The 23,763-nt window shown below is 41.2% G+C and overlaps 1 protein-coding gene across 3 annotated transcripts in view; it reads left to right on the top strand.

Annotated features, from left to right (window-relative positions):
* Positions 1–2,622: 2,622 nt before the first annotated feature.
* Positions 2,623–23,763, top strand: part of LOC308136632 (guanine nucleotide-binding protein G(o) subunit alpha) — a gene marked incomplete at its 3' end in the record, with an annotated part of 100,263 nt that continues 79,122 nt past the window's right edge. For all 3 annotated transcript variants that reach the window (XM_080505062.1, XM_080505064.1, XM_080505063.1), the window contains exons 1-2: positions 2,623–3,394; positions 4,121–4,163. In XM_080505062.1, coding sequence (XP_080361188.1) covers positions 3,277–3,394; positions 4,121–4,163 — 161 coding nt within the window. In that variant the 5' untranslated portion in view covers positions 2,623–3,276. The remainder of the gene's footprint in view (positions 3,395–4,120; positions 4,164–23,763) is intronic.

The raw sequence follows: 23,763 nt of genomic DNA, 5'->3' as shown, positions 1-23,763 counted from the left end.
GACGATTCCCAGTTAGCGTCAAAGTCGTGCTGTAAAGGTGAGTTTGTCAAAACACGTTTAATGCAGCAGCTATTGGAGAAGTTAAAAAAAAAAAAATGTTATTTTTAAAGGGATCTTGGAGGCAGTCTCTCATGCATGTCTATATGCAGAAGATCAAACTTATTTCGGGTTATTTTGGGTTAATTTTGATCAATTCGAACATTGCTTGTTATTGAAACTGTGGAGAAATGAGCCTTTTCCTTGAAACCCTGATGCTGTGGAAAGGCTGTTTTACCAGTTGGCTCAGTGCTTGATTCCCTGCACCGGTTGCTTGTTTCATGCTGGGCCGGCCCATGTACACTCAGCATGTTTGTGTTTGCATGAGACAGCTGCTGAGCATTTTATGAGCCGAGGCTCTGAACCCGGCGGTTTATGAGAAGGTCAGAAAGCCTAAGCTATCTTCTACACACTGTACAGTCCAATGGAGCTCAATGCTGAGCTACAAAAATGTAATCTTTTTTTCTTACTTTTTTCCTACCATTACTTGAATTAATTAATTTATCTCAAATTTTTCATATAGCCTAACAAATTCCCAGTGAAATACAGGAAATCATGAAGCTCAGCCCAGCTAACTATGGGTGATAGCAGGATACATCCTGGACAATCTTACTAATATAAAATCCCAAAGAGCTTCATATTTTCTCTTTAACAAACTCAAATCAATGTGAATATAGTGAATATTTTCTGGGAGTTTGTTGATTGTCTTGATGATGACGATGATGAAGGACAGCTTCCAACCACTCTGTCATTTGGGAAAAGAATCTCCATTTGCACATCTGATGAGTGAAATGAATGAGAGAGATCGCAGCTCAATCACAAGAGATGGTGGAACAGCTGCTTCCTTCACTGTGTGTCTAAATGAAAAATGTTGTGTATTTTTTGTGTATGTATTGTTTGCACCTTCAATATGCTTATAGTACCTTTATTTTTTAAATCTAATTTAGCTTTGTGAGTGTCTGCAGCCAATCCCAGTGGAGTATAGGCAGAGGTAGGGTACAACAATAATTACACACACTCACATTTACTCTTATTGGTAATTTAGAGTCACCAAATGATCTGAAGCGCAGGACCTGGAGAAAAAAAAATGAGGTTGTGCAAAAGGAGAACATGCAAACTGCATATAGAAAAGCCATCAAGCCCAGATCTAGTGATTAAAGGATGAAGTATTCATGACTTTATAGTCAGTGTGAATAAACATCATATGGTCCACTGCATCATCCCTCCTGATGGACATTCCTGCATCCTCTGATCAACCCCCTCCCCCTTTTTTTAAGGTTTTATTTATGGCAGCGACTGATTACATGATTAAAAAATTGTGCTGAACCTTGAGATCGGTGCTTCTTTCTAGAAATCACTATATCGTTTACACTTCTCAAAATACAATCAATGCTGTTGTTTTGGCAGTTAAGTTGAATTATTCCCGGTCAATGCACCTGACTGATGCATTGATTATAATTCACAACAGCATGTAACCATGAACCCAGTGCATGTAAAATGATGCTGGTTGTTATTATGTTCAATGCATCTCGTCTGTCATGTTTACGGTCCTGCTTGTACAGGATTAAGCAGTAGAAGATGGATGGACGGATAAAGAGATTGCTATGGCAATTTCTTTGTTTTATTGGTTGTTCATTGGTTTTGCAGATTACAGAAGACTTGCAAATTCCAGGAGACAAAGCCTCAATGTAAACATTGATTTTGAACAATTGGTAGTATTATGACATTTATTTTTTATTTTCACTCCTCAATTGTTGGAACAATCTATTTTGGCTATTTGGTTGGATGATTGCACTCTTAATATAGAAGCTGTGGCTCCCTCTTTTTTTCTTTGTTATTTAGTGCAGCTGTGAAGCATTGACATGCCCTTTTTGATGATTGTAGTTTCCAAAAATAGCTGTTTCTCTTTTTTCTTCAGATTTTTGGGCAGGTTTTATCAATGATTTTAAGCTGAAAACGTCCAGTTGGATCTGGCAACCCTGTTGGCACTTAAAGTAGGGGTGTCAAACACATTTGAGTTCAGGGGCCACGTGCGCAACAATTTCATCATGAGTGGGTGCCAGACTGATAAATTAATGCCATAATAACGTTAAAGTTCTTCTTTGTTGTGACGCAGACGATACATGATAAAAATGTCTATATTCCTGTGAAACCAAACAATTACTACTGACAGTTACCACAATTTCAACATAAAGACACTTTTAATGAAACCTTCTAATGCAACTAAATGCAACGTGTCTCGTCAGAAATGTGTGTGGAAAAAATAAACCACTGTGTTGATGCTCCTGACCAAAAGGGTTAATGATTTAGAATTACGCACCTGCATTGTGCGTAATTTAGTAATTTAGACATTTAGATCACTTTCAGACTGTGTGCAAGGCTGTGATCTCTTTTTCTGGATGGGTTTGATGTGCTTGGGAACTTCTTTTTTTCTAAGGGGCCGCTTGAGTAAAGGTACCAGGCTATTTAACCGTGCGCCACCAGGCTGCGCCACTGGGAGTCCGCGCGCTCCCTCCCCACATTTGTTCTCGCCTCTCTGACGTCAGCAACCTGCAATCGAGCGCATGAACTAACGGGAGGACCGAGCCCGCACCGGAGCTAACCGGGAGGCAATCGTCGTTACACAGCGTGTCCCCGCCGCCCGCCCGCCCGCCCGCCCAGCCCCGGAGGAGCCGAAGACCAGGCAGAAGCCGTGAGAACCGAGCGATGCGAGCGCAGCGCACCGCCGCCCAGTAACGCACGAGAGAAAAAGACGAGTGAAGAAGACGGGAACCGTTATCGTGATTTACCGAGGGAAGGAAAAATAAACAAGAATAAGAATAAAGCAATCAAGAGATACGGACACGACCGAGACTACCTTTTTGATAAGCAGCCAGCTGCGGAGACTACCGTCGTTTTTCAATGCGCTGTGGCTCAAACCGAGCTGATCCGTGATTTAAATGCTTTAACGCTGCCTGTATCCCCGGTTTGAGAGAGAGAAGAGAGCGAGAGAGAGAGAGAGAGAGAGAGAGAGAGGGAGCTGCCCAGAGAGGGATCGAAGGGGAAAGCAAAAAAAAAAAAAAAGCTGAGGAAAAATAATCAAAAAGGATCTTTACAAGCGGCTTTCTTCCAAGTTCCATCCATCCGCCTATTTATTGCGTCTTCTTTGAATTTTCCTTTTTTTTTTGTGTGTGTGTGTTCTTTCATTTTTTTGCCGTGGATTCCAGTACCGGTAACGCGTTCAAGCTGTGTTCTCTAACCATGGGATGTACTCTGAGCGCAGAGGAGAGGGCGGCTCTGGACCGGAGCAAAGCCATCGAGAAAAACCTGAAGGAGGACGGTCTGACCGCGGCCAAAGATGTTAAACTGCTGCTGCTTGGTAAGAGAGAGCGAGAGCGAGAGAGAGAAAGAGAAAGAGAGAGAGAGACGCACAGGGCGGCTGAAAGGTGTGGTGTATGGGGGCGGTGGTGGTGGTGGTGGTGAGAAGAAATGATCCAATTCAAGGGCTGCGCTGGAGATCAAATTAACTAAACACGACATGTATGGTTTACAAACACTCACATTTTGGCCAAAATAACCCATTTTCACTGATTCCAGTTACATCGCATTAAAGTCAGCTGCTCTAAAAAGAGCCACTGAAGATAAGGCAGGTGCGTAAAAATGTTCTTAAGCATAATAATCCAGGGGAAGCAGTTCTGTTCATCCGAAGTGTTCTAACTGCAGATGAATGCCAGGGGGAGAAAAATGGCAGCATTCAGCAATGGACGGCCCAGAACAGGATCATTGGTTTTTGGATAGGAGATTGATTCATTGATTCTTTGCAGGAAATGAACCTTAATCTGTTTGGCTAAGTTACAAGATGGAAGGTAGAGGAGGTGTTTTTCTGAGAAAGAGGATGGGAAAGAAAATATGCAGCCATACTTTTCTCCATTTTTTTTCTTCATCTCCACCCTCCTGCTGCTGCGCTCATACATGTAGGTTTATAAGAGGCGGATTCTCTCTCTTTCTTTTCCAATCCTCCCTCCCACCCCTTCATCTTTTGCATCCCCCCCCCCCCACACACACACACCCTGTTTACATTGTCTTCTTGTCTCTTATCCCTCAGGGGCTGGAGAGTCAGGGAAAAGCACCATCGTCAAACAGATGAAGTAAGTCTTTAATAAGCACGGTCTAATAACCCTATAGTGTACATGTGTGTCCCTCTTATGCCAACACTCTTATCACACACGCACATACACACATACATGTACACTGTGTCTATGTGGCCTGTTCTCGTACATGCATCCTGGCTATTTCATATATTTCTTCTGCTTGAGAAAAACCAATCCAACACTTCAAGATTTGTCAAATATGTGATTGGCAGAGCACCGCTCGTCCAGGCCCTGTCAAACAGGATGACGCTTGTATGTGTGTGGGATGAAAAGGGTGTGGGAAAAGAAGTGATACAGGTGCAGCGTTGATTCAAATCCTACAAACTGGCGTGAGATAAGATGCGGTGCGTGGATAACTAGAATCTGTAACTGTTAACAGGCAGTTAGTTGTAGGATGTGTGAAGTCTTAAGACGAGGGATAATGTCGTGCCAGATCTGCTTTGATTTCCTGATCCTCCTCTGTGTTTTTGTGAGCTCCTGGACAGAGTCATACTAATGCGTTCACTGTCAACTTCAATAGCACTGCAGCTTAAGTTTAATCTCTCAATCAAAAGCAATAGAACTGCATTGTGGTGAGTGTGTGATGATAACTGGCAAGTGCTTTCCTGATACATTCCCACAAAAATTACTAATAGTTGTCATGATGTCATCAAGCAAGCCTCTTCTAGGTTGTATGTCTGATTAGCTGGTTAAAAATGATGAGGTCTCATTCGACCAACTACCAATTCAAGCAATTGGTTTATGAGCGAGATAGGTACCAATATTTTCTATAGTAACTTCTCAGAGTATCCTCTTCCTTCTTGAGTTGTGTATCTTTGGAAAGTTAACCTCTTCTTGTCTGTGGCTGCCTCTAAGAATACCCCCAGGTTGATTTTGTGTTTGGAGACCTCAGTTGTGGAGGTAGCATGTTCTTCCTGTGTGTGCATGGATTTTCTGTGGGCAGTTCTCAAACGGTCCAAAGACACGCATGTTGACTTTTTGCAGACTCTTACATTTTCTTTTCTTTCTGTTTGCAACACTTTGCAATGTAAATTAAATAAACTATTTCACTCTCCACTGAATCAGAGATGAAAGCTGCTGCGAAATACCCCAGTACACAAGAGGAATGACATTACCTTCAGGACATAAATGACCAAAGCCAACAAAGAACCGAGATATTATGGAATATCAGTAACACACCCAATATTCCATATCCGTGAAGGGCGAACAGACTTGATCTATAATATGTGTTAGTTTCATGTCTCTTGCACAAGTGCATGTGTAATATCGCGTTTGCTTCCATTTTTATACACGCAAAGCCTTCAACAGATGAGGCCCACTGTGTCAGCTGACCCAAAACCACAGATTTCAAGCGAAGCTGTTATCCCACTTCCCCATATTTTAACTGAGACAGCCAACATCATAGCCACCTAAATTTGGTGATTCTAATAGTTGTGTTTGATTTGTTGGTATCTCTGTGTTGGACTCGAATAGACTAGTGACCTCTCTATAGTTTATTCTGCCCAGTAAAACTAGTGTGCATAAGACAAAACAAATGTTCTGAGCTATTTCCTTATAACAGCATCCATTGGCAGAGTGATGTATTTAATTTAAGGAGTGTCACCCCAGTGCAAGTGTCTGTGAAGGCTTACTTACAATCCAACATAGCTCTGATTCAAAATCCACCACAGCACTCCTTTCGAGATTGAATATGTACCTCTGGTATTTAGCAAAGAGTTTAGTGACCTAATTAATGCCGCCCGATGTGTTTTTGCCTCTTATGATATAATTGTAATGCATTTAATGATACTTCTGTCGGGACTTATCCATGGCAGCCTGTGCAGACCTTGTAGAAACCTTATCACACTTTAGTAGTATTTCTGTGTTTACCGTGTTACTGCATTAATCCTCGAATATATACATACGGGATTTACGGTACTGTGTCTATTCCTTGAGGTCCTGCTATATCAATGGGATGCTCGACCCCTCCTCCTCCTTCTCCCTCATGTTCTCAGTAATTGACTCGTGACATATGTTGGGTTTTTTTGTAGTTATTTTTTAAACTTCAGTCTCCTCCTTTGCGTCACTTTTACAGACAGCTGAGTGCGTTTTAGCCGATAATAGGCTTTGGTAGTGGTCGTATGGTGACATATCACATGAGTACATGATTCAGTGAATCCAGATGAGCCTGTTTCTCAGCTGTTAGTGGTCATTTCAGCTGCTCATCACGTTCTGTACACTGACCGACCAATGCTCTCTTTTGGGTTCATTGATTATATGATATATAGTAACATTTGGAGGAGCGGAATGCATTGATTTTGCCGGATTGTAGTAAATCACGTATTTATTTACAGTGGTGATACAGTAAAGGTGTCTGTGCTATTTCTGAGAGCCTAGTTATGCAAAGTAAAGACGACAAGACTTTCATTTTATACACTTTGTTGAAATGCAAGATACATAATAAGGCCGTGTGGTATTACTGTTGTTTGATGCATTTATAGGACAGAAGGCGAGTGTCTTTCATTTAATCTGATTTACGCCACACTCTCTTTTTCCAACCACTCAGGCTGTGCCACCTCCATGTGTCTGATAGCAGCCTACAACACAGTGTTGCTTATAGATAGGTTGTGAAAACTGGATTTGGCAGTCAGCTTCATGTCATACACTCATTCACTCCACATCCTTCTGGGGGTGGCACACCAACAAAATTTATTATTATTAGGCTGGATCCTCTAGGCAAAGCTTGTGGCTTAGACTCAATTTTATGCCACTCTCTCAAAAGGATTCAGAGTACTGTACCTTGCTGTTTTTGTTATCTTGTTAGAGATATTTCATTGTATTAGCAGTTTTTCGTATCACACAGGCCTGATGTTTGACTGTGGCGTCAGTGGGCTTCCGCTTTCTATGTCCTTGAGCAAGACATTTCACTGTACATAATGTTCAAGAAAGAAAGTGGCGTCACTCCTGTAAGTACCTGGGGGAGATGATGATATGCTGAATGCCACCTGGCCCACTCAGCTGCCATTGAGTACCAGCTACAGATTTAGGAAGGACATTGCTGCCCATGCACATTGCAGTGCTTGCAGTTTTCTGGTCTGTGGCTGTACATTATGCAGGTTCAAACTCAGGCTGTGCAATAAATCACACAACATTTCCCTTTCTTTCTTATTGCAACATCAGGACATGTGATGTGCATATTGCAAAATAAATGTCATAGGCTCTTCTGTAAAACGGCTGGTGGGAACTGCAGATGCTCATCTGCTGGACAAAAAACTAAAATGCCGCAACAAAACAAAATCCAATCACAGAGAATGTATATTTGGGGCAAGTGAAAGAACACTGTCATTTTGACGAACAGGTCCTGATGCACAAAGACTTAAGTGTTTGTGAATATCACAAATCATGTCGCTATCACAATACCCAAGAACACATCGCATGTTCACTTACATTGTGCAATCCAGAGAGACTGCAGGTGAGTGCGAGCAGCGACACACCCCTGTAGTGTGCGACATATGTGCTCTTTACTTAGTTTCAGATCTACAAATCAACACCAGTCATTTTGAATAAATGCATTGTAGAGCGTCACCACAGAAATTCATTGCATCTTTGCACCATATACTTGGCTTGTTTCGAAGCCCTTCATGCCACAAAATGTATTCAAACAATCACATTCAAGGACTAGACTGAACCCGATCCGCCGCCAGAGTGGTTTTTGAGGTATCTGGAGTTGTTACTTTTGGGTCCAGTTGGGTGCAGGTTGGTCTAACACCGGATGTGTGGATGTATTAAAACCACCATGCTGGTTCTTTGGAAGACTGCAAGACTGTTCACGTCTAACATTACATAAAGAGAGGTTGCGCTCATGAAGTGGCGGACGGTGCCCTGTCAGGGAAGCCCATACGTTCCTGTTCAGAGACGTTCTGCTATTTCCGGAACCTCATCAGAGGACTGGGAAGCCCTTTGCTGCGTTTTCTTCCACAGTCCTTTGAACATCTGGGGCGTGCCCGAGTGACCAGTGTGTGTGTGTATGTGTGTGCTGTTTCTGCAGGGAAAAAGAGGGACAGAGATGAGTGGATTAGATTTAGATTTGATGGTGTTTATATTGAGCTGTGGTGTATGTCACAGCTGTGTATGTAGTCTTAGTGGGTAGAAGCAAGGAGTCCATTACCCTTTTGCTGAATAAACTACATGGTGGGTATGGTTGTGTGCTCATTTTGTTCAGATTCTTGGTGTTGAGTTTATTATGATCTTTTTTTTTTGGAACTTTCAAAGAAATCCCTGTTGAAAGTGGGCTGTTGCTGAAATCATTTGCCCGATAGTGACTGCACAAATCCTGTCCTGCTCTCCTTTGAAACACAGATTATTGCTTTCTGAGATGATGCAATCACTGTAAGTGACAATACCTCATAAGAAAGCCTTGATAACATCTCTGTGGGACTACAGGTGCCTTTCACTGTGTGTGTGTGTGTGTGTGTGTGTGTGTGTGTGTGTGTGTGTGTGTGTGTGTGTGTGTGTGTGTGTGTGTGTGTGTGTGTGTGTGTGTGTGTGAGTGTGAGTGTGAGTGTGAGTGTGTGTGTGTGTGTGTTTCAGGTATAACTCGTGTTGTGAGCACCTGAATCTGTTTACACATTCAGATTATGAGGATGCGTCTATCTAGAAAAAACTAAACCCAAAGTGGATGATCTAATTGAGTTGGAATACATTTGTAAGTCTTGACAAACTGAAGGGGGAAAAGAAAGGTGTGTCGGGACACGGAAAGGAAATCTGAGAGAAGATGGGATTAATTTGAGAAACATATGACTGCTGGGCTGAGCACGTGCACATATATGCATGATCCATTAGTTAGTATATATTTGGCCCAGCAACTGAAGGGACGTGGTCATGTGTGAAAAACATATCTCTATCTCATGCATAGTATGTGTGTTGTGTGCAGGAGACACCATCTGTTTATGGAGCCTGTGTGTGTTTAGACGTGTGCAAAGGTTCTCTTGCTGCCCAGCTGGCAAACTGACCTCTCGTGCACTGCTCTCTGTGTGTGTGTGTGTGTGTGTGTGTGTGTGTGTGTGTGTGTGTGTGTGTGTGTGTGTGTGTGTGTGTGTGTGTGTGTGTGTGTGTGTGTGTGTGTGTGTGTGTGTGTCACACAGAGAAAACTATTTCATTGTAAGAATATTTACATATGATTGTGCTGGGCTGAGGAAACTAACCCTCCACCAAGAGAAAAAAGGAGGGAAACATTCGATGTCCTTCTCCCTGGTGGGTGGAGGTGAAGCCCCCCCCCCCCCCCCCCCCCTCCCTTTTGCTTTAACATTATGAGAGTTGTTCGTGTTTCACCCTGAAAGGCTCTGCTTCTGAGGCTGGATCTGTGAGGGAGAGCTCCAGAGACATGTGTAATTAATTATTTCTGGTTAACATGCACAGAAGATGCAGGATTTTCTTCCTTTTTTTTCCCCTTTCTTAGAAGTTTGCCTTGTTAACTGTTGTTGGTTGGCTTGGTGCGTTGCAACACGAGTGAGAATGTCCACCAAGGGGTTAAATATGTTAATATGAGGATTATTTGCTTCAAAGAACAGTCTGTTGTTTTGCTCTTTCCAATGAATTCTGTTAAGAGGTTCATTTGCTTTGTTCTGGTTTGATCGCCTTGGTATTGATTGTATTTTTTCTTACACAGTGTAGATCAAGGGTCTTGAGGTTATTTTACTCAAGAAGAAATCGGGGTGTGCGTCTTGCCCTTGAAATAAAATGTGTTTGACACTGCTGCTTTAGACGCTTGTTTATGATTTTGTCCTTTCTACATGTCGCTTGCCTTTTTGGCCTATTGCATTAAAAACAGAAACTACACTGAATGCCTTTATAGCTTTGCACTGGTAAATGTAACAGTGTTTTTACTGTTCTACTAGTCTGAAAGTTGTCCATACTGCTGGAGTGTAAGTAAATGGGTGAATGTAAGTGCATGCAGGCTGCTCGGCCTTTATTGGGAACAATTTGAAGGTTCAGAACCATGCTCAAAGACCTTTTTTGTATTGTTTATCAACCGAGAGTCTTTATAGCTCAATGTAGTGCATACTGAAGGATCTGAAAATACTAGTGTGAAAGCATCCTATCAGCCTGTTTCACTGGTAGAAATGTTCACAGTGATCCATGGTTGGGTTTCATTTTCAGACTAATATGAGCAGATGATATGAGCTGCCTGTAATGTTTTTGACTTTCTATAACTTTAAACCAACACAACTATGAGTTGTGCTGCTTTAGACATGGAATTGGGCTTGGAGAAAAGTCACAATCCAGTTCAGAACTGAAATGAGAGCTGACATGATTTAGCAGCACAGCTTTCATTATTTTCTCAGATACTTTATGGACAAACTAAAAATAGCAGGAATAGTTGTTTCATCTGCAGAAAATGGTTCTTCTCTCAGATAATTTGAGTTTGGTGGTGTTAGGAGGGATAACACTCATTAATTTATATGCTCACTGAGTACAAGAAATGGAAATACTTTCACATTTCTTAAACTTTATAGAGCAATGTAAGAACCAAAATTATACATTATGAATTGTGAACAGTGAAAGGGCTGCCATCACATTTAATCAATTAATTGCGATTTTTTTTTTTTGTGTCTGTAAAATCTTCTGATGAGTCCTAAAATGTTGTTATGAAGATAAAATGACTTTAGCAGAGACACTTTACGTGTGTTTATGAGCTTTGACTCGTTAATTAAGTATTGTAACTCAATGTAAACATAGTTATTGCTGATACAGAAGCTTGTTGGGAAAAACAGTTCTAGCAGACTAAAGAGATCAAAGTATATCACTATTTTAACTAAGGTTAACTTTCTCGTCATGTTTACCACATGGCGTGTAATTGTTTTTATGGGAGACCACAAAGGCTTAAAAATAAGCTAATTGACATCATCAGGATTGTGAAACTCAGAATAAGGAAGTCAGGACCACAAGCTAACACCTGTAAAAGTGAGAATATGATTGTTATTCTGCAGCCACCTGGTTATCGCAGGAGCTGTTTATGGCATCTTTTCATACTATAATAAGTCTCTGGGTAATTTATTTTTCAATGATTAACAGCCCATGACCTATTTGAAAAAAACAAATAAAAAAAATCCTGTGGACATAAAATGGCATATTAAAAAAGTGCCGTTACTGGTCAGGAAACACCAGGAAGCCTTAAATGCTTTTATTGTGTACACCCAAAAATCCCAAAGGATGCACATAAAGTTGTTTTGTATATGCCATATTTGGCAATAATAATGAATTTATGTTCCAACAAGGTCATTTTGTTTAATCCATCTTGTAAAGGTAAGTGTGGATTTGGGTTTCTATATGAGAGGCCTACTTGCACTTCTCTCCCAACTGGATTCACTTCCGGCCCCCTGCTACCCTCGAGGATAAGTGGGTATAACTAACGGCTGGTTGATTGAATTTACTTGAAACTATTTCTTCACAGTTGGCGATAATAACACCTAGCAGTTCTTTCATGTAAAACCCCTTCGCCTGTTCAGCCCCACATTGTTCACAGGGTTTCAAAAGCATTTAATTAGCACAAGAGGTCTGACACTTCAGCAAAAGCAGGTCCAGTTCGCTGAATAAATGCTTCATATTAATTATATATATATATATATATATATATATATATATATATATATATACTGGTATATGTTGTTTTTTGTGTGTGTTTTTTTTTTAGATTACAATGCAGTAGTAGAAACGTGGCCCTCTTGTGATATCAGCAAATGAACACAAACCTTGGCACAGCTCGTATGTGTGATGTGTAATAACTTGCACCATTGTGGTTTCTTATTCTCTTCGTCTCTGGCTCTCGTACAGCGTATATGTGCATGTTTGTGCCGCGCTGACATGATCGGAGGTGACCGGCCGGAGGGAGAACAAACGCTGTCCGTCCCCCACGGCTGCACTGCTTCCCACAGGCTGTTCCCACCCTGTGTGTGTGTGTGTGTGTGTGTGTGTGTGTGTGTGTGTGTGTGTGTGTGTGTGTGTGTGTGTGTGTGTGTGTGTGTGTGTGTGTGTGTGTGTGTGTGTGTGTGTGTGTGTGTGTGTGTGTGTGTGTGTGTGTGTGTGTGTGTGTGTGTGTGTGTGTGTGTGTGTGTGTGTGTGTGTGTGTGTGTGTTTTCTCTCACCAGAGCAGGAGATAATTAGGTTTAAGCCTCAGAAGAGGAAAATAAAAGGGAGAAGGAGAGGAAACTGAAGGAAAAATGGTGGGATATGTTTTCTGCTGAGAGGCAGAAGGGAGAATGTCATAGTTGGGGAGAGAGAGAGAGAGACAGAAAGAGACAATTTAATGAAGGGAAATAATTGCCCGGTTCATAGAAGTGAGGGAAACAGAGAATGGAGCAAGTGGGGGAATGAATAGAACTTAACAGAGAAACTAGAAAGTTTGACAAAGTGGTGGAGGGGGGGGGGGGTGTTAAAGATGCAGGAAGACCCATCTCAAGGAACTCGACAGAAGAATTCACTTTTTCTTGTATTCTTTCAGAGGGTAACGTGATGTGTAAGTGTGAAAAGAAGCAGGAGGGGGGAGAGAGAGAGGAGGGTGAAACAAGAAATGAGGAGGGGAGGACAAGTGAGAATAAGTCTGGGCGGGGGGGGGGGCGATACAAGGGGGAGGCGAAGACATCTTGAGCGAGAGACTGACAAGTGAAAGCGCCCGCTCGCTCTTATTAAGCAAGTGGAAGGAAGTGACAGAGAGACGAGGACGGGGGAGCAAAGTGCGCTCCACTCCCGGACTCTGATCTCCTCGATAATTATTAGCCTTCCTTTTCCTCAAGATGGCTCGGGTGCAGGAGGAGCCGGGATGGGTGGTGGTGGGGGGTGGGGGGCTGGGTGGTAAGAGACTGGGTAACTCGTGCTGGCACCGACTCAAGTCTCGCATGAGGAGAGTCTGCAACTGGTCATGTGAAGCAGTCCGTCAGCCAGATCGTCACCCTTCATTGGTTAAATATAGCCGGGGGCGTGTTCATCACTGGAATTGATTTGATTGGCTGCCTCAGCGAGCAGTGAAATAACTGTTGGCGTGTGTGCATGTGCTCGCATAGGCTTGATACCCATGTGTTTGTATGGTATGTTTTGAATCTCATTTACATATGTTAAACAGGCAAATATAATGTAAAACACACACACACACGCACAGGCTCGAATAATGTCACTTTCATGCTTTTAATTCTCTTATTTTGTTACAGATGTCACTGTATTTACTTCGTTCTTCTCAAGATCACATACATGACGTGCACAAACCTTGCTTGTGTCTAAATATTTGCGTGGCACATGGTAGTGAGTACCATGGCAAACAAATGCAGCGAGCATGAGGCAGCCAGTCGGTGAAAAAAAACACAGTACCATTTAAAGTTTTCAGAAATATGTGAAAATAAGATTTTTCTGGGATTCAAGTGTCCGTTAAAAAACACAGTTACACATTTCTTAGATCAGTAATGAATAGATGTTTAAATCATGTGTTTTCATGCATAAGATGTTTATCTCATCATAATTCTTTCCGCTGAGGAATGATGAAAGCTCTTTCAGTGAGTCATCATAATTCAACAATCAAAGCTGTCATTTTCCACATAATGTCTTCACATGTGAACCGCATCCACCAGAGAACTCAAACGTTTCAGCTTTAGCTTAGATGCAACACATCAAAACCTTCCACTTCTTGTGTTTTTGTCCGTGAGTAAGACATCAACCAGGCCAAGAAGAAATAAGTTTGCAAAGTGGTGACCTGTAGACCAAACAGAAGAATCTGCACACTGTTTAGTCCCACATTTTCGTCAGTCGTAGATATCTTCTCCAGATTGCACTACTACAGACTCCTCTCAGTCTGTCCTTTTGACCATGTGATTGCAGACAGCCCTTTTGAGCTGTGACCATTAAACCATGATACGGGGGCGATTCAGGCCCCGTTTACACAACAACGTTTCACGAAGCAACACCTAATCCGTTAAAAAAAGGAGTGTGTTTACACTGCAGCAGCAGACACACTCGACAACGATAGAGTTAGTATGCCGGGCCACGGGAGGGCGCTGTTACTTGTTTTAGTAATGAAACCACACAGACGCGTACAGAGAACAAGTGTATGAATCGTGTAGCTGGCTACAGCAGAGATAATTTTACTGACATTCATGCACTGCTATGCACACTATTCTTTCTATTAGCCTCGTTCATCTTCTTCTGCACAGTCATGGCTATGTGCTACGTAAAATCCAATATTTCCGCCTTACACGTGATCCTGTGACTATAGATGCCCAGTATGAAATCGGCTTGTGGAATTTAAGTTAGTGCTCCCCATTGACTCTCTGCCAGTTACAGTTTCCTGCAGGTCTCGGGTCATTTTCTTACCTGATTGGAATCTTTCGGCAGATTTGTTTTTTGACTTTGAATGTACTGCGTGTTTTTCCTCCTCTCGCTGAATTGGTTGCATTTTTATCATATCAAAGGCTGCTTTGCTCTCAGCCGTGTGTGTGTGTGTGTGTGTGTGTGTGTGTGTGTGTGTGTGTGTGTGTGTGTGTGTGTGTGTGTGTGTGTGTGTGTGTTCGTGCTAATCAGGGCTTCTTACTAAAAAAAACAAAGGTCTTTTGTGGTACAAAATTGCGTGTGTGTATTTGTGTGCACATCTACATACTTGAGTGTGTTGTTTTTTTTAAGCCCTCTGTTCTTGTTTGTCTGCACATGTTGATTTGTGTGTGTGTGTGTGTGTGTGTGTGTGTGTGCGCGCGTGCGTGTTGGACCTATTTGGCAGGTTTCATGTCAGCTCACTGCGAGACAATGGAGTCTTGTTACCGTGGCCACACTCAGCTGATATAAAGTCAGCTGATGTGACTGTGACTGCTTGTGGCTGGAAGAGTGTACGTTTGAATGCATGTCTGTATTTCGGGATCCGTGTCACACCTCTGTCAGAATTGCACTTTCCAACTCCAAGGAGCGTTTATGTGGAAATTAGATCCAACATCAACAATTCATACAGATCTGTTGCTCTGTTGTCAACGACAGTATTTGTACAGTTTGATTGCTTTCACTTCATATGTAATCTGTTCTGTTCGTCCCATATGTTGTTGTTTTAGAATAATGTCTGACAAAATACAACAGTCACAAAGTACAGTGTCAAGGTTGACTGGTGCATAGACGGCTTAAATAAGAGTTAATGAGTAACTTGTGTAAGATCTGTAGCAGTGCTTTGTTTTCATACTGTGTACAAAAATCGAGATAAGAATAATGATTGGATTTGTGTCTGTGTTGTTTTTGTGATGGATTAAAGTGGCTGCTGCACAAGACTGCAGAGACCTTTTCTATTTTTGATGGTTTACAGGAAGCTACCTTCAAGTTTTAGTTCATTTGGGATGCTCCTATATTTAATTTGTTTTTCTCAGCCAGTATTTTTGGTTCTGAATTCAAAATGACTGTTTTGGTCTTGTCAGTGTAGTTTTCTAATGCCATTTGTCTGATTTCATTACAAAATATGTAATGCTGCCTCTCTTTATTTTACTAACATGTGGATTGTGTAATCCTGGTAATTCTGTAATTAGTCATAGAAAAAGCTTGTGTTTCAGACAAAGTTGCAGTGATTTAAATGCATTTAAAAATTAAATAGAAGCCCACAGTGCTACAGCCTTGTAAGGGATCAATTTAAGCTGAGCAGGCCACATTTCTGCATTGCATTTATAGAAACATTGATAGGACTGACAAGTTCTGACACAGAACTACACCCCCGCAGCGACGTAGATCTCCAGGCACAGCCTTATTGACACATTAACATTTTGAGGATTCGCAAGTGCAATTTTCAGCATTTTTTATCTTTTAATTTATTCCGTGCAAAACAAAAATGGTATGATCTGGGTACAACAGTCAATGCATAACAAATAATCCATGGTAGCGTAGGATGGAATAATAATCTCAGATACCTACAGATGGAAGTGATCAAAAGACTCAAAATTAGACTTATATTCAGTTGTTCCAATCAAAACTGAGGACTTTTTTTTTCTCCACTCAATGTCTCAGGTTTTCTTGGTTTGCTTAAAATAGGTAATTAATATTGACCCAAGAGAGACGAGAGGGAAATCTGAAAAATTACATTTCGACCTTAAATCTGAGATGACCTGATTAAACTTGTGTCCCTCATTCCCTCGGTCTCTCGCCGTCTCATTATTTCGTGCAACCAGTGTCTACAATTCCCATTAGTCTTTCAATTATTTAAACAGCCACCTAACAGCACATTTAGCCTGAGCCTCTCTATAAGCCTGATGTTATCAATCTATTGTACCTGGAAATGAATACTGATTCTCTTACTCGTGCTTAATTTTTGGTTGTTAAAAAAAAATGTTTTGAATGATAGCTTTTGATTTCACGTCCTGTCATGAGTGACATATTTGCTGAGAATTTTCTTTTGAAGTCTTTTGCCACCCGGGACTGCAAGACCTTATCAAGACTTGTGAGTAGCAGCTGATATAAAGCTGTTATTGAAACAAGAAATGACCTAGATCTAAATTAAAGTTTCCATATAACAGTCCTCTGTACAGTCACTGATGTTCTGGCAGGAACCCCAGCGAACAGATGAATGAAACCCTCCTGGTTTGCTTCACTGTTGTTGCCAAGTAAAGGCCTGTATCTGTCCAGAACTGTTCTTATGTGATGTTTAGTTTGGACAGCCCATATCCTTGTCATCCTCTATGATGTGTTAACATGAGGCAATGAGATATAGTTTGTATTCTCTATTAAATTAACAGTAGACCTCTAAATTAGGAGTTTCGTGGCGTAAATTCAGTTATTTTCATCTTTGCAAACAAGATTGAGAATTCTGTGGTTGAATGTGATATGTGCCCCTTAAAATAAAGCTTAATCATACCTCTTTGACCCACTGCAGCTCACATAATTGCAATTAAGAAAGTAAAGATCTAACCTAACCTTTGAGCCCATGTTACAGTTAAAAAAGAAAAGAAATAAGCCTTCAATAAAATTACCAGCAGTTTCGTCTGAATAGACATAAATACCCATTACCTAGTTTGTGCTAAGACAGAAGAGTAACCTTTCCAACAGAGTTGTATTGTTGTATTGTTGCTGTGATACATCAGCAGAGCTGTGAACACGTTATGACTCGTAAACACGTTATGACTGTGTCTGATGACTGATTCACTCATTGAGTTTTAAGTTAAGCAGTTGGCAGTAGGAAAATGCTCCTGAAAATCGGGATGTTCATAAATCCATTTCTTTTAGGAAGTGCGTGTTGCCCACTAGCCGAGACAGCAGCTCTGCAACCATTATCATGGACAATAATAGTAAAAAGTAAGGAGCTCTGAAATCTTTTAAGATTTTAGTAGCGTCACTCATCACAAAATATTCGGCAGCATTATCACATTTCAAGATCGGAAATGCTAAATACAAGTCGGATCACAACATGACTCGTTTTAATCATCCTGTGTGTAACGTCACATCTTCTTCTGCACACGCAGTTAACCGGTTTGCCAAAGAGAACAATTTACTGTAGTTGTCGTCAACAACAGCAACAAAGTCACACAAACTAAAATCTGAATTACAAAACTGCAGTTGAACATTTTGGGTGTGAAACTTCATGAAAGTGTCAAATCTGTTAATGTGGCAATAGTTACACACACACACTCATGTGTGTGTGTGTGGGGGGGGCAGGGAGTGAGAGAGGGTGTATTGTGCATGAACGCTTTTTCAAATTAATAGTTAATTATAAGTTCAAAAAATAAAAGTGAGCAGGAGGAGAAGAGTTAAAAAAAAGAAGAAATAATTAGGAATGAGAGTTGAAAGAGAACATGACAGTGAGTGGGAGAGTCTGAGTCGGAGCAAGTATGATGGGTAAAAATATACTAACACACACACACACACACACGCAGCGAGGAGTGAGGGATGAAAGAGGACAGAGGCAGATAGGGATAACAGGTGACAGTGAAACAGAGAGATAATGGCAGACAGATTTAATGAGGTCTCCCTAGGTATAATACTGAACTGTAATTATTCTGCTCTCCTGTCTGCCTGAGTTTGCGTGCATGTGTGTGCAGCTCGTAACATCCCTGCTGAACGAGTGTGAAGCGTCCCTTGGCCTTGGTGCTCTCCATCTGCACTGAGCCCAGCTCGAGCCAGGACGACTCTTCCCCGGCGCTTCGCCCAAATACCGTTCAAACCCAACACTGAACCAGTCGGGGTGCTCATCGTCGGCATGTCATGTGGGGAGTGTTGTGGCTTTCCGTGTTCTTTTGGCATTTAATAAAAGAGGAACAAGAGAGTGCGCAGGAGACGCTGATATGGATTTTGTGTTTTTCACTAGTAACTGAATATGTAAATAGTTAAAATGTGGGGGTAATTTAATGAGATTGTCTTATGATGTTGAATAAAGCTTTAAGTGTTTATTGATTTGATGTCATGTTAAAAAAAAAAGATAAAGAAAAACATAAGAGGTTTTTTTAAGCCCGTACTTGAGCTGTAGTGCATCATATTCTGAGTATGTCTTCAATCTGCTAATTATGGTAAATATTCTTCAATTACAGTATTGGATGAATGGTATTGACAGAAGCCTGCAGTAGTGGCAATTGTCCCATGAGTCTTGAAGATGTGAATTATGCTCTCATAAAAAAAACATTGAATTAACAGGAAAATGGCTTTGATGCTACCACACATGGGTGTGGTGGTCAGCACTTTCTTCAAAGCCTGAATACGTTCCGTCTGAGCCTGCGGTGAGTGTCGCGACTACTGCGTGATGTGTCAAAGGTTAAAATATAACTACTCTGAAGTATTTGCCTCTGAAATTTGCCTCTCTGTGATCTGAGAAGATATTAATGTTGCATGGCTCAGTCATGAGTATTGAGTATTAAAACAGCGCTATGGGAAGACAGGGGTGCTAAGTAGCCACGTTCAGGCCAGTATGGGATCGTTTTAGGTGTCGTGCTGCCTGGTCTGATGGATGACGCAGTCTATCACGAAAATGATATGGTTACATATGCTATCCAAATCACGTGTTTCAAGGTTTCAGGAAGTCACACCATGTGACGATGTAATATGCTGACCTACAGAGCACCACACAGGGCAAAGCGCCTCATACTTCAGCAGCGTTTAAAATCCCATACGGTTGGTGAAGAGTGGTTCAAAAAGCCCATGATAGACGATATATTTAAGGGTAGTTTTTATAGCACTTATTTATTATAAGTTGTGAATCATTCTCACAGTTTTATGCATGTTTTCATTTTCTTTCTTTTTTTGTTGACTGGTCTTGGTTTAAAATTAGTGGAAGGAAACTTAAGTCACCTGCACCATCCCCAGTAACCTTAACAAGCTCTATTTTTACGTGATACATTTTTCATTATACATAAGAATAAATAAAGCATAGAGTAATATATATTAGAAGTGAATTGTCCTTCCAAATACTTCTATTTGAGTTTGGACCCAATCAGAGCACCAGCTGAGCGACTGACCGGCCCGGAGCGTTGCTGCCAGCTTGGTTTTAAAAACTAGGTTATGTTAGTTTCATAGAAAGTGAGTGAGCCCAGGGCATGGAGGCGTGTGTGTGTGCATGTGCGCGTGTGTCCATGAGTGAGACTATGTGTGTGTACGATTCTGCTGCTTGACCTCAAGGTGTGACTGCAAGAGAATGGAGCCAAATGACAGAGCAGCTGATGCCTCTCTCTCTGTGTGTGTGTGTGTGTGTGTCTGTGTGTGTGTGTGTGTGTCAGTCAAAATGGGGGCCGTATCACTAACACGCTATTTATAGCTTTTTTTGTTCTGATTATCTCCTCTTATTTCATGCGTGTTCTCATGCCCATTATCACACTTCACATTTTTATCCCCTTGCCCAACATGCACGCATGCACACAAGCATGAATGCACACATGCAGGCACACGCACACGCACACGCACACTCACACTCACACTCACACTCACACACGCACACGTCATTGGTTATGTGAGTAACTCTATCTGTCTGGTGTTGACAGGAGTTGGTCAGTGTGCACTTTGTCACAATCAAGAGGTCTGTCGCCAAAGACCACAAAGTGGATGCACATCATACTGATAAAATGTGTGTGTCCGTATGTGTGCGCATGTGTGTGCGTGTGCGTGTGTGTGTGTGTGTGTGTGTGTGTGTGTGTGTGTGTGTGTGTGTGTGTGTGTGTGTGTGTGTGTGTGTGTGTGTGTGTGTGTGTGTGTGTGTGTGTGTGTGTGTGTGCATGTATGCGTCACAGAAAGCAGTGGTAGCTCGCAACAATGCAGAGCTGAGATAAAGAGCTAATTGCACGGTGCTGTGTGTCATTTTTGTGTTTGCGTGTTCACATGAGTAGGTGTGAAGATAAAAGTATGAGTGTGGAGGATAATGAGAGACAGACAGGGAGAAGCCAGTCATATTGTATTTGATACATTGTGTGTGTGTGCGTGTGTGCGTGTGTGCGTGCGTGCGTGCGCCTTTTCAATTTTTGTTAGTAGCTTTAAGCAGGAGCTTTTTGTAACTCTTCATTAATTTTGTATTTACAGTGAATGTGTTTGCATTTTCTTCAGTATCTCTGTAATGACTTGAAGTTCCCGCAACATGATCTTTTCCATTGCTCTTCCTCTTATAGTATATAGATTTACATGTACCTAACCCTAACCATGTACAGAAGTCTTTGTTTTTGGTTTTTGTTTGTCCTAAATAAATTAAATCTCCACTCGGGAATATCACAGATTTTACTCTGGACAATAATTTGCAATACTTTGGCATATTGCAACCTTACCTTGGATACAGCTGTATCAATGGCTGGTCAATGGCTGGATGGATGGATTTAGAAGGAAAATAAACTAACTAATTTGCTTAAAATGAAGTGCCATCTAACAGTAAGGACCAACCCCATGTGGCCCTTATTTGTTATCTTGTCATTATTTGTGTTTATTGCCTTGCTGATACAGTTTACAATGTGAACAACTTAATGTTACATAATGACTTCATAGGTTCGTCTTCCACTTCCACATTTTGGGGGAAGTATAAGTTGTATAACAGGTGTCAAACCAACTTCTCTATCTTTAAGCAAATTCTAATGTTACAATAGACGACTTGTATTTCTAAGTGGTAACAGCGTTTTGTTTGTTTGTTTGGTTTTTTTTTATTTATAGGGGAGCCAATAAAACAAGGTTTATTAAATAAAAAACATTGCGACTGGTGTTCCTCAATGGCTAAGCCACAAAAAAAAAACTTGTATTAAGATTTAATTAAAAAGATGCCATTAATACAGAATCTTGGTTTGATAAAGCTCCAACCAGCAAGAAAACAGGCGAGGACGACGTGTCCGGATACTGGTGGAGACGCTGAGAAGTGATGAAAGCTGAAGGTGTTTAGGTGTTCATTTGCTCTTATTTAAAGTGTTTTGTTTTTTTATTTGGTTCTGTTTGCCACCACATTGAAAGAGTACTTTTCAAAGTCACAGCAATAAAATCTGAGAATATCTGCATCATGTAATCAACACAGGTCATTATATTTCCAAACATTGAGCCACACAAGGCATGAAAAGAACCACGTAATTGGGATCCCGTGATAATGTAAAGTTTTCCACCATATATAAAATGTAAAGTTTTCTCGTTCAAGCTTAAAACAGCCAATTTATGGGTTATCTGGGAGGTTTGATTAGATAAAGTCTAATTAATCCCTGTGGGAGGATCCCGAGGGCAGGAGAAGGATCATATCTGTTATTATAGACCTGAAAGCAGGATAAAAGGAAAATTATTCATCACATGTCACACTACTTTACTGTGTCTGTAATTCTGTAAACAAAGTCCAGAGATCCCCCCCACAGAGATGGAATAATATTATCACCCCCAATGGCCACGGTCTTACTCAGTGATACTATGAAGTAGTGATTTGTCAATTAAAACAGAAATAACAATTCTTCCGTCTGTTTTAGGGGCAATTTTCTTGTTCAAGATTGGTTTTCATCACAGTGAGTGACCACAAATTTCCGAGATATATTCTTCCTCATTAGTTTGCAGGAACTACCTGTTCTTCCACTTTTAATAGGAACTACGGCTGTTTGAATGTCCTCATCCAGGTGCAATAAATACCAAAATGTGGCTCCTTTATGTATGTCAATGTAAAAATTGTCATGTGTCCTTTACGTCGGCATGGTTGTTCATGATTTCATTCAGGCCATGTTGTTAGTTTCATGTGAGACGTTTCCAATCCAAACTGATTAAAAAATAAGGACGTCTCACTTGTAATATTTAAACTTAGTCTGGGGGGAAATCATTTGCTTATAAACTGTTGCTATAAGTCATCTGAAGCGTCTTTGTCTTGATGTCCAGACTGGGTAATGTTATAGATTTGTGTCCTCGCAGACATTCCCACAGTCATTTCCTCAAAGGGAATCGCCATTTATGTTCTCTTCCTGATTGCTCTAGAGAAAACTAAACATTATGCTGCATGTTGAGAATGGCAGCTCCCAGAAAAAGGACATATATGGAGCTTATTCAGCTCTGAAAACATTGTTACTTGTGGTAAATGTAGATTTGTTATTTGGTTTCACTTGGTATCAAATCCCAAAAAACGAATAGTAACTCTGGTATGTACATTTAATGAAGACATGATGTCGGTGTGGGTGAAGTTTGGCTGTGGAGTGACAATGTAAATCCATTGTGTGGTAGCCACCATGATTGCTGTGTGTACAACACATCGAGACCACAGAAGTAGTATGCACCACATAAGGAAAATGTAAGTAAAATCCACCGGTGTCAATCCTAAAGCCCTTCCACTTGTTTTCAAGTGGAAGGGCTTTACATCAAGATAGATGTATCAAAATAGACTGAGAATCAGTTCAATACAAAAAAATAGAAATTTCAAATGGCATCAGAGTTAAACAACTGAAACGCCTCTTTAAATTGATAATTGATTGCTTACTGGCAGACGTCATGACGCTGACCACCTGCAAACTTGGCTTTTGAAAATGGCAGCCGCGTAATGATATCATGCGATGGCGTCGTGGTTAAATTGCCCATATGTCTGTCACTCTGTCCATCTGTCTGACTCGGTGTGATACTAAACTACGTTTCAGGTCAGTGTGCAGATTGTGCCAAAGCTACGTGAAATTGCACACATACACACCGGCGTCACGTGCGCAGACACACACAGAGCGGGCGTCTCTCTGCGCTGACAGAAGGGCTCGGAGAGTGGCTAATGAGAAAACGTCCTCATGCATGAAAGCTCACGTCAGCAGGCCAGCTTCACACACACGAAAACAAGTCGGCGAGACCTCCAGTAACACTCACTATACTGATTTTACATCTTTTTCTTGTTGCAACAGTCTTCTTTTTGACCTCTCTCTCTCTCTCTCTCTCTCTCTCTCTCTTAATGAAGATAATAGAATCAACTTTCAGGAGCTTACAGTTTAATGACTCTGCTGTAGTCTCCCATCAGCCCTTCCACCCACACTAATTTCTGCTTGTGCTGATTGCAGATCACATGGAAAATTAAAAAAAAACAACAACTCTGCAGCTGTGGAGAGATTTCCCCACCTCGGTGCATAATTTTAACTTTTACAGCTTTACTTTAAAATTGTGGAAAAACCCTGTCGTACTTGTACTCAACAGGTCAACATTTTTGCGTAATAAATGTGGAGAACTAATGTGGCAAGAT

This window comes from Blennius ocellaris (genome assembly GCF_963422515.1).
Source record: "Blennius ocellaris genome assembly, chromosome: 11".
In the NCBI taxonomy this organism is placed as follows: domain Eukaryota; kingdom Metazoa; phylum Chordata; class Actinopteri; order Blenniiformes; family Blenniidae; genus Blennius; species Blennius ocellaris.
Note: the sequence above shows the minus strand (reverse complement) of the source record. Positions and strands in the feature narration are given on the sequence as shown.